The 11,884-nt window shown below is 36.1% G+C and overlaps 2 protein-coding genes across 2 annotated transcripts in view; both read right to left on the bottom strand.

Annotated features, from left to right (window-relative positions):
- LOC134799537 (serine/threonine-protein phosphatase 2A 56 kDa regulatory subunit epsilon isoform-like) overlaps positions 1 to 11,884 on the bottom strand; it is an 85,695-nt gene that overhangs the window by 28,263 nt on the left and 45,548 nt on the right. The gene's annotated exons all lie outside the window — the stretch shown is intronic.
- LOC134799496 (polyglutamine-binding protein 1) lies at positions 981 to 1,975 on the bottom strand. Its single transcript, XM_063771909.1, has one exon. It carries the CDS (start codon positions 1,867 to 1,869, stop codon positions 1,030 to 1,032), a length of 840 nt encoding a protein of 279 aa, XP_063627979.1. The 5' UTR covers positions 1,870 to 1,975; the 3' UTR covers positions 981 to 1,029.

Here is an 11,884-nt window from a genome sequence, read left to right as displayed (position 1 = left end):
GTTATTCATGTAGAAACATAGTAAAATAAAACAAATCTAATGTATTAAATTAAACTTTATTTATCTATACAAGACAAACGTTTAAAAAACTAATTCACAGTTACACATTAATTACCAAGCTTACGACGTGAAAAGTTTGGAAAACACTGCGACTGCTGACACTGAGCGAGAAGGAAATAACAATTAACACGCGTTCGACAAGGATGACGGTCAGGGCATGAAGTTATCTAGATCCGAATTGTCAAATGTGCACAGCGCTATCCTGTGTTGCCAGTAGTATAAACAGAATTACCCGAAAGTCTGAAATTTCTTTCGTGAATCGGAAGATATTGCTAACGAGTAATTAAAAATGACGTGTTATTGTAAAATTTAAGCTAAAATACATATAAATGAAAATTATAAAATTATAAAGAAATATTTTAACTTATTAACCATAGGTATAATGTACCCATGTAACATGTTATGTTGAAATAAAGTGGCAATGTTATTGTGACGTAGGCCCGTGTCACTCTGGGAATGGAAGACCATGTTTTATTAGACCATGGTCTGATATGAGTATGTGTTAAGTGTTGAGCTCAAGATTTTTATCATATATTGTCAGGTGACAAGCAAAAGTCACTAATTACTAAAAAAATTTAAACAAAAATCGACCTTCTTTTAGTACTAATATGGTTCACTATGGCTATGAACTTGTGGTGGTACTTAGTGACTTTTGCTTGTCACCCGACGAATATATTGCATTTAAATTGACCTTTTATGATGTGATTTTCTTTCACTTTTAGCATTTTTATGCCACTATACATAATATACATATTCATTATGATGTATTGTTACATAGTGTAATATGACTATTCCTATTTATGTAAATAGAATTTTTAATGAATTACAATTGTTAAACTTTCAAACTTTTTTATTTAATTTTTAACTTCTAAATTATTAATATTGACATTGCATGACTAAACTGACAAGAGGCCCTGGTTGCCATGGATCTGGAATACATTTATTACTTAATATCAAATACAAAATAAACTAGGGTGATGGAGGTGGTTGGTTTTTGGCATTGGCAGCTAGAATAGCGCCCGGTGCAGGATATGGCCTCATTTGGTACAGCGAGCCTGAGGCAGTTGTGTCTACACCAGTCTTGGTCTGAGAGTCCAGTCCGGCACTCCAACTGCCCCGAGCAATATCAGAGTATGCCGCAGGGTCCATTGGATCCAAATCATTATCCTTAACTCTGGATCTGCCCTTGTCTCTATGGTGGACCATTGGTTTATCCTTCTCTCGTTTGTCGCGACGTTTTTCTTTAGTTGGTTGCTGTGGTACTTCTTGGTCAGAAGCCTCACTGCTGTCATCACTTTCATCACCTTCCTTCAACAGTCTCTCCTCTCGTAAATGCGCTGCACTTTCCGTGAGATTCGCTTTCGGATGTGCAGGTGGTAGCCAAGAAACAAGATTGTTGTGGACATTCCAGAAGTAGTGTTGCCCAAGTCCAGGGTCATATATTTCCTCCCAACCAGATGGTAATGGCCACAGCTGTAAAACCTTTCGTTTATTCTCCAGATACACTTCGTCTGGAACTACCTTTCCTTGTTTCCAATTTTTAACGCAAAAGATGGAACATTCGTGGTAAATATTGTTTTTATTTGGGCATCCTTTATGGCCTTTAATTGGATCCACATTAACACCTTCTATACCTTCCCAGAAATGCTCTTTGTTGGCCTGTTCTTCTGGCTTATTATCGTAGTTTTCTGCTATAATCTCTTCATTAGCTTGTGGTACAGGATTTTCGTTTGTTGTTTCTACATTAGAGTTAGGCTTGAGTATGCCCCTTTTAGCTAAGCGCGCAGCTAACAATGGTGGCAAAGGCATTGTTTAAAAATGTAGAAACACCTATTTCTGTTAAGATGGTTGTAATCAGTATAGTTATTCTATTATTTTATACAACAGTTCGCATCTATAACGCTAAATCGCGGACGCGAACAGAAGTATAATAACAGAACGTCACTCTGCTGTAAACATGACGGTTACCAATGTTACCATAGACTACATAAAAATGCGTTCAGCAACAGCATAGTGGAAAACCGCGCTCATGGATATCTATTTTTTTTTATAGTTGGTCAAACCAATTTATCTGTCAGTAAGAACCAGGAAAACATAGACTTATAACAGGAAAATTATACTCACCTTCGAGCAACACCGGCTTCCGACACGTCGGAAGGGAGGGGCCCAAGCGATAGCTCACCTATATCTCACCGTACAAATCTTTCTACCATTTTTCGCGGGGGGAAAGGTGCACACAGTCGCACTTCTCACACACTTACATACAAAATCTAATCTGTAATGACGACACAAATACATAGAAAATGACACACGTCAAAGACAAATCTTGCAAACCTCGATCTCTTTTTGGCTAGGTTCACACGGCGTAAATTTTTCCCGTATACCGTATACGGGATTTTATCGAATACCGTAGTGACAGCAAAATTTGTGTAACTTATATATACTGAGATAGAGTATACACTCAGCGTTGAGACACTACGCCATCTAGCGAAATATGTCAAAATAACTTGCACTAGGGTAATTTTTTAGGGAGATTTTAATTCTGTTCATGGTTGATTAGGGTAATAAAACTATTCTTTGTACGGTTAAATTAATATAATAAATAGTTTGATTACCCTAAAAACTAAAGGCATCCTGTTAATCATTAAGTAAAACAACTTTAAAAATGGTTAAATTACTTTATTTACCAAATTTTATAACATTTAACAGCAATTTTAAACAAATCCACTAACAAAGTTATAGCAACACAACAATAAGTACTATAAAAATCTTTTAACAATTTAAAATACAATAATTACTCGTCATATCTTGACGAGTAAGCAAGTTATCGTAAGCCCCCGGATGACCCGGTTCTAGGACCTATGATCACCTAGGTACTACTAATGGAGGCTTTGACAATCGAACTGGAAATACTTACAAATTCTTTATTGCAGTAACTAATAATACATTGCAGTCGATACCTAAGCATATTCCAATTATGGTACATTATAATTGTAGTTTGGCAAACCAATATGTCAGTAGGAAAAGCGTAAATTGATATTTGCCGTTTGTACTGGTCTGGTGGTGGTGTTTGTAAAGGTACCTACAAGTCGCGCGAGTGTCTAAAAATACCTACGTTAAACATTATAAGCTTAGTGGTCTGCCTGATTATAAAAAAAAATATATAATTATCAGGTAGTCAGTTTATATTGCCTACTACCTATATTTTACAATATTCTACATAATTCACAGATAGTAAACGGGTACAAAAACGGGCGCTGAGGCTCTAGGATATAGTCACAAATAAATAACTAGATTATGCTATTCTGTCTAAAAAAAATGTGAGGAGTGAGATCGTCGGAGGAATCTTCTGGCTAAGGATTATACCTTTTCTGCTACCGGATACTTTCTGCTAACTTGCTACTAAGAGCTGTCTCTCACAGCAGAAATTATCCTGTTACACTTGTGAGAGGATAGATTTAGCCCTTCTATTTCTATTAAGGAGATCACCATAAAGGATGACTCACGCTATTAGACAGGGCTGAGACCGAGCCGGAGCTCCAGCGCTTCGTTTTATATGGAAAGCACCACGTGAACACCGATCAGCCGTCATAGAAAATTACGTGTCGAACGCCTCGGCTCGGATCCCGCGCGGTCTAGCGTGAGTCATCCTTAATTTTTACTTAAAATGTAACATTACGTTAGCTATGTTTGTACGGACGTCAATCCTGTTTACAGAAGTTGTTGGAAGTTACAGAACCGACCTCTAGCTGACAATATTCGTTACCATACATGTACCACACACTCTCAAAAGACACAAAGGAGACTGGCGAAGCCACGTCACAACTAGTAAAAAAAAATGGGTGGATCAACTATTCCTTGACGTTATGTACATTATAAGCGCTTATTACACTTCCACACCGTCGGGCCTTAATACGATCGTGGCCGACGGTGCGCCCGAGCAAGATCGTTTTGCATTTCACGAAATATAAGAGCATCGTCAACAATATTTGACATGTAACATATACTTTGTCTCGAATTGGCAATCATGGTTGATATTTTTGTAGTTGAACTATTTTTTACACCAAGAAATATTGTGAACGATGTGACAATATTTCATGAAACCACATGAAACGTAAAACGATCCTTGCCCGATATCGGGGCCGACGTCGCGGCTCATCGTTAGCCGTCTGAAGGCAGGATAAGTGTAATAAGCCCTATTGTGTCCAGGGACTGTCTCATATCAAACATAAAGTGTCATTCTATGGAACTTGCTAACTATGTAAACATACAACTACGTAAACATATTGAAATTGTCTCTGAATGATGAACTTACTTGTGACTTTTGTTTACATAAGTAGTTAGCAAGTTCCATAGAATTACACTTTAGACAAATAATCTTTCAGAAAGAGTCTTTGTAGTGTTACGCTGATACTAGCACCCAAAAGAAAGGGATGAGTACCCATTGTTTTGTAGTTCAGAAAACCATAACTATGGCAATAAGTGGTAAAACAAGTTGATTCACCCACTTATACACATGTAGTGGCCACATGTATCCATATACAGGTACATATCTAATATCGCCTGGCAAACCAAGCATTTAGTTGCGAAATTCAAATTTCATATGGGAGATAGAATTTTCCCGCCAATTTTTTTTCAATTTGCTGCCTTTTCTTCTAACAAATTTGGTTTGCCAGACCATACCAGACATAACGTTACATTGTTAACTTAGGTATTTGCTAATTTTAAATAAACTAGGTAAACTACTTACCTGTACTTAATCTATAGTTTGGGAAGAGTCGTTTTTCAGTGGAGCATTTTAAGCAGAAAGAACAGAGAGGCTATCGCAAAAACCGAAATTCGCAAATTGCGGGGATCTTTCGCTTTTACTGCAATGAAAAATTATATGCCTTCATTGGAGTAAAAGAGAAAGATCCCCGCCATTTGCGAACTTTTTATTTTCGCGGTTATAGCTCAGTACTCTCTTTTTCGTAACAGTTTTTTACTGACAATTACTTGTTTACCAAACTATAAAATTACAGATTTCAATACCTTTCATGTTAATATATATTACTGTGTCAACTTTTAAAAAGGCTGCCCCGCTCTCGCTCGGCACTTTTTCACACTTCTGAGGCATATCACACGCGAACTGATTTTTTTAAATAGAAGTTTTCTTTTTCTCCGGGAATCTAATATATATGGTCACTACTGTCACTAGTTAAGTAGTAGAATACAACTAACATTGGAAGGAAAAATTGATGGCAAGAGAGGAAGGGGAAGAAGGAGGGTCACCTGGCTTGACAACGTAAAAAAGTGGACGAACATGGATAACGCAGCCACACTGGTAAGAATGGCTAAGAGCAGGAGAGAGATTGCAAAGGCGGTCGCCGACTTCCGTTAGGGCATGTCAAATGAAGAAGAAAAAGTAGTAGAATTAAGTAATACGCTTCATACCCTATTAATAAATTTAGTACCGTGACTAGTAGGTATACATATTTTTTTTACTAAGCGCTTATAGCTTATATCGCTTTTTATTACATTAAACCATTGCCGAGCAATTTCGAAAGGGCGGGTGTACAGTCAACGGTAAAAATATGGGTGTACAAATCATTTCAAGAATATGTCCCATAACTCTTATGTCAGTGAATTAAGAACTATGGGACATATTTTTGTGTAAGTTGTCTACACCCATATTTTTACCGTTGACTGTACCATGGATTTCCGATGGTCGATTGTGGCCTCGGCAGCAATTAGAGGGCGTGGTTACTTTTTGTTTAGTTTAAGACATCTATTTCAATTCATAATTTACTAGCTTTTGCCCGCGACTTCGTTTGCGTGGAATTAGTAATTTAGGTAGCTATTATTTTATCCATACTGCGTTTTGTTGATTCCCCATACAAACTTCGACGCCCCTTTTCACCCCCTTAAAGGGTGATTTATTGAATGAAACCTATCCATTCTCCTTCCCCGGGACTCAAACTATCTCTATACCAAATTTCAACTAAATCGTACACCAGCGCCGGTGCTACACCTCGCGGGCGGTATAGTTCCTATTGACAAAGTTTGTTATGCAGTTGTTGTTAAGTCCCCATACAAAATTTCACCTCTATCAGGGATGATTTATGGGTTAAAAACTATCCTATGTCCTTCCTCGGGACTCGGACAATCTAAATACCAAATTTCATCTAAATCGGTTCAGCGATTTAAGCGAGAAGAGGTAACAGACATACAGATAGAGTTCCTTTTATAATATTAAATATTAAATTATATTATATTCAAAAAGTATGGATATGGTAGCTCAAACCAATTTTTCAGTAAATAAGAACAATAAAACTATATTTTGCTTTTGGATGCTAAGCACTAGTGTAAGATCTTTAGATACTATGATTCTCTCTGTCTATGTTTGAAATTAGACAGTCCTTTGACATACTATACTTAGGTAAACCTATTTGTAGTAAAATAATTAGATTTATTTCAATCTCTATTCGAAAATAAACTCGTCTAGTTTCACATAATTAATACGTATCGCCCGACGCTTAATACGTAAACAATACGTAGAGTAGAAGTGAAATGCTGATATCACTGTCGATAACTATAACGTATAGCTGCGCCCCTTCCGTCAGTTAAGTAGGTACACAATAAGTAGCTTTAGTATGCTTTGTTATACTGTATCCAAGAAATATTTTTCGGAAATAAACAATTTATTTTTTTATTTTATGACCGACTTATATCGGGCTTTTATTACTCGTAACAGTCGTAATGTAATTTACAGCTAGACTTTTGGCGCGCGAATGATATCTGAGGGTCTACTACAGCCAACATCACAAAATCGAAAAACGTTATTCTACCTGTCTACCGGCACCACAGCCGGTAGCAGTATTGGCTTAGGTACAAACAGCAATACTCTTAACTATCCATCGGTGGACCTTATGCTTTTTGTAATAAGGTTTAGAACATGGTTGCATAAAGTGTGCACGCATTGTGACCCCGGGTTCGAATCCCACCTAGGGCGAACTTTTTGTTTATTTATATTTTTATTTTTTTCCGTTACTTTTCCGTTTCACAAAATATCAGAAGATTGTTAACAATATTTTAAAATTAAAAAAAAAATTGCCTTGTATTGCCGATAATATTCAAGGCTTAATATTTTTTCGTCACCTTTCCTCTTAAAAAATATATTGGTAACGGACATAACAGTGTCCTGATATTAATATGTGGAACGGAAAACGAATTAGGCGACTATTGTCGTAAGGAAAAATGACTAAAAATAATAACGTCTAAAATGTCTAAATACCTATTATTGCCAAAAAATTTAAAAGACTAAAAGTATCAATAACGAAGTACAAAAATGAAACTAAGTCTAACTGTGAATAGTCCGAAAAAAAATGTCGAGAATTGTATTTTCTAAATCAATGTAACCAATGCGATGTCTTAACATCTCAGGTTTAGGCTGCGTTTCCACCAGAGGTGTGCGAGGAAGCTGGGTGCTTAGCCAAGTTGCAAATCGTTTACACTCCGTAGCGAACGAAACGCCCAATGTCTCTGTCACACTAATATAACTGAATAGTATACTTAACCGCGTTATCTGAGACTGTCTGTTCGTCTGTCTGTCACCAGGCTGTACCTCATGAACCGTGATAGCTAGGCAGTTGAAATTTTCACACATGATGTATTTCTGTTGCCGCTATAACAACAAATACTAAAAACAGATTATAATAAATATTTAAATGGGGCTCCCATACAACAAACGTGTTTTTTCCCGTTTTTTGAGTAACGGAACCCTTCGTGCGCGATACTGACATACACTTGGGCGGTTTTTTTTTACATTATTATAATTCGTATTTTTTCCTTATAGACATTAATCGACTAATAATTCCGGAAAAACTGCTTTTAGCATGCTTACTAACTAGGGTGGCAGAGTAAGACCAAGGTAACGTTAGTTGCAGTGTTTTTCAAAGCAAAGACTTGCAAAGTGTTATTTTAAAGTCATAATGTCATAGCTGTTTGACATTTAAAATATAACACTTGCATGTCTGGTCTGAATCTAGCTAGCAGCTTAGGTATGTTTGACTTAGCACAAAGTATTCGCTTGTGACTTGGGTTCTATTCCCGCCATCGGTGAATTTTTTCCTTTTTTTTTTACTTTTTGCGCTGAATTTTTCCTTTCAGACAACCGGCTTAGGTAGAAACAGCAATACTCTTAACTATCCATCGGTGGACCTTATGCTTTTTGTAATAAGGTTTAGAACATGGTTTCATAAAGTGTGCACGCATTGTGACCCCGGGTTCGAATCCCACCTAGGGTGAACTTTTTGTTTATTATTATTTTTATTTTTTTCCGTTACTTTTCCGTTTCACAAAATATCAGAAGATTGTTTACAATATTTTAAAATAAAAAAAAATATTTGCCTTGAATTGCCGATAATATTCAATGATTAATATTTTTTCGACACCTTTCCTCTTAAAAAGTATATTGGTAACGGACGTAACAGTGTCCTGATATTATGTGGAACGGAAAACGGATAACGCCTAAAATGTCTAAATACCTATTATTGTCAAGAAATTTAAAAGACTAAAAGTATCAATAACGAAGTACAAAAATGAAACTAAAAGTCTAACTGTGAATAGTCCGAAAAAAAATGTCGAGAATCGTATTTTCTAAATCAATGTAACCAAGGCGATGCTTAAAATGACAGGTTTAGGCTGCGTTTACACCAGAGATGTGCGAGGAAGCTGGGTGCTTAGCCAAGTTGCAAATCGTTTACACTCCGTAGCGAACGAAACGCCCAATATCTCTGTCACACTAATATAACTGAATAGTATACTTAACCGTTATCTGAGACTGTCTGTTCGTCTGTCTGTCACCAGGCTGTACCTCATGAACCGTGATAGCTAGGCAGTTGAAATGTTCACACATGATGTATTTCTGTTGCCGCTATAACAACAAATACTAAAAACAGATTATAATAAATATTTAAATGGGGCTCCCATACAACAAACGTGATTTTTTCCCGTTTTTAGGGTTTTTGAGTAACGGAACCCTTCGTGCGCGATACTGACATGCACTTGGGCGGTTTTTTTTTTACATTATTATAATTTGTCATTTTTCCTTGTAGACATTAATCGACTAATAATTCTGGAAAACTGCTTTTAGCATGCTTACTAACTAGGGTGGCAGAGTAAGACCAAGGTAACGCTGCAGTGTTTTTCAAAGCAAAGACTTGCAAAGTGTTATTTTAAAGTCATAATTTCATAGCTGTTTGACATTTAAAATATAACACTTGCATGTCTGGTCTGAATCTAGCTAGCAGCTTAGGTATGTTTGACTTAGCACAAAGTGTTCGCTTGTGACTTGGGTTCTATTCCCGCCATCGGTCAACTTTTTCGTTTTTTTTTTTTTACTTTTTGCGCTGAGTTTCTCCTTTCAGAAAACCGGCTTAGGTACAAACAGCAATACTCTTAACTATCCATCGGTGGACCTTATGCTTTTTGTAATAAGGTTTAGAACATGGTTGCATAAAGTGTGCACGCATTGTGACCCCGGGTTCGAATCCCACCTAGGGTGAACTTTTTGTTTATTTTTATTTTTATTTTTTCCGTTACTTTTCCGTTTCACAAAATATCAGAAGATCGTTAACAATGTTTTAAATTGTTTTATCTTGATTTGCTAAAAACGTTAAATGAATGTAGTTCATTTTTATAGAATAAAAGTGGATGACAGGATAGATTTATCTCTGGATAGATGGACATATATTTCAATTTATAACTAACATTATTAAAGATATTTTGTTAATCGACTACTATGAAAATCTCTGCAGAGTTATCTTGGTCTTAATCTAGCAAGCAGATCTATGTATGCTTGGCCCAACGCAAAGTGTTCGCTTGTGACCTGGGTTCAATTCCCGCCACGGGAGAACTTTTTGTTTTTTTTTTTTTACATTTTGGGCTGTTACCCTTTCACAAAATATCAAAAGATCGTTAACAATAACTATTTGAAAAGTCGACCGGCGCAAAATCACCTTTCATAACAAATCATCTATTTCAATTTATAATTTATAATATTTTTACACAATTTGATGTCAAGTAGGTACATATCAATCACAGACATGCCGCATCGTTTTATTTTTTGAATTTATTGAGCTATAGCTTATAGGGACCGAACGCGTTGGAGGGTCTGCCACCAGTCAGCTGCAGAGAAAAATGTCATACGTAGAGGCATAGCTAAGTAATAATAGTTAATAAGAATAATAAGTATAAATTAAAATATGTAAAAATAATTTTCCATAATGTCAATATCCTGAGAGCAAAATGGGGACTACGTTTGTTTGAAGCGGCTGTCCTATTTCCTCTTAAAATTTCGTATGCCTTGTCCCGTGTACGTGGTAGTACGTACCACACAATTTGGACTGTAATTTACAATTTTCATTCATATCAGTAGGTTATTAAATCAGTAGCAAATGTTTAACAAAGGCATACGAAGGGTTACGTATTATTAGATATTAAGTATAACGGAAAACTGCTGTAAGAATGCTTACTAGGATGGTATAGCAACCGTTGACCGGCCTTCCTACAAAGAGTGCCCTGGGCCCCGGTTAGATGTAATAACCGGTATTATACAAAAAGACAGGTGCCATTTGACTATTAGGTACTGATTCAGGTAGTGTGTGATGTGCCTTAAATAGTCGTCGAGTGAAAAATTTACTCATTGACTTTCGGTCCCTCCTGCTCGCTGCTTCTTGGACTTTAGTGAGAGGCCTGAGGCGATTGGTAAGAAGTTACTAACTGACCCAGTCCGTAGGCTGCCTGGATCAAGGTCATTTTTATTATGTTCACTGAGAAAAGTATAATATTTTTTAATTAGTTTTAGTCCCAAAGTTCAGTTGCCTTCTATTAGAAAACTACCGCACAAGTTCTTTACCAACCGCCTGAGATTGGAGTCACAGCCCGTAACATTGTTCTGCAGCTTTTGGAACTAAGTACCTTCTTTTCGTAACTATTTATAAATCGTCCGCTGTTTAAGTGCACTCCTGCAGCCTTGAGACTCTTCTTGTGTTCTGAAAAAAAAAGCAACAAAGAAAATTTTATTGAGTTTTAAAACATTATGTAACTATTGTAATAACCTAAAAATTCTAAAAACAACTTGATTAATTTACAGTCATATTGCTGGCATTTTGCTTCGGAAGAAAGTGTGAACGCATATGACCTGAGTTCGATTCCCAGGAAAGGTGAACTTTTTGTGTTTATTTTAAAATATATTTATTTCAAAATTAATAAGTAAACCCGCGCTATTGTAGATGGATGGATTATCTTTCAAAATGTCAAATGTATAGAAGTTTTGGGGGTTTCAAGCTTTTAATTATCGCTTTTTTCACTCCTTATTCATTTAATTATCGCTTTTTTCACTCCTTATTCATAATTGTGATAAATCTTTGATTGTAATCATGGTAAACCATAGCTATAGCTCAATAAATATTAGTGGTACTTATAAAAAAAGTGCCAACCAAAATACTTATATGCATTTAGAAAAATAAGCATGTAAAAATTTTGATATCTTCTGTTTTTCTGGACCACCATCAACAGTGGCGCCAACTGGTGAGCAAAGAAACGCTAGCCCTCATTTACAGTCATATTGCTGGCATTTTGCTTCGTCAGAAAGTGTGATCGCATAAGTGACTTGAGTTCGATTCCCAGGAAAGGTGAACTTTTTGTGTTTAATTTTTATTTGTAATTTTGATTGCAATTTGTATCCTTTTTTAGTTTTAACAAGATTAAAAAAATATGCTTCAGCTAAATAAATAATGTTCTTTACTAATTGTTATAGTTCGTTTTTTTTAGCATTAGAAAG

The sequence above is a fragment of the Cydia splendana genome, chromosome 18 (genome assembly GCF_910591565.1).
Source record: "Cydia splendana chromosome 18, ilCydSple1.2, whole genome shotgun sequence".
NCBI classification, from domain to species: domain Eukaryota; kingdom Metazoa; phylum Arthropoda; class Insecta; order Lepidoptera; family Tortricidae; genus Cydia; species Cydia splendana.
The sequence above is the reverse complement of the archived record's forward strand: the minus strand, read 5'-3'. Positions and strand labels throughout refer to the sequence as shown.

Bases quoted from the DNA above. Each gene is read 5' to 3' on its own strand.
- LOC134799496 (XM_063771909.1), bottom strand. From the start codon at position 1,869: ATGCCTTTGCCACCATTGTTAGCTGCGCGCTTAGCTAAAAGGGGCATA.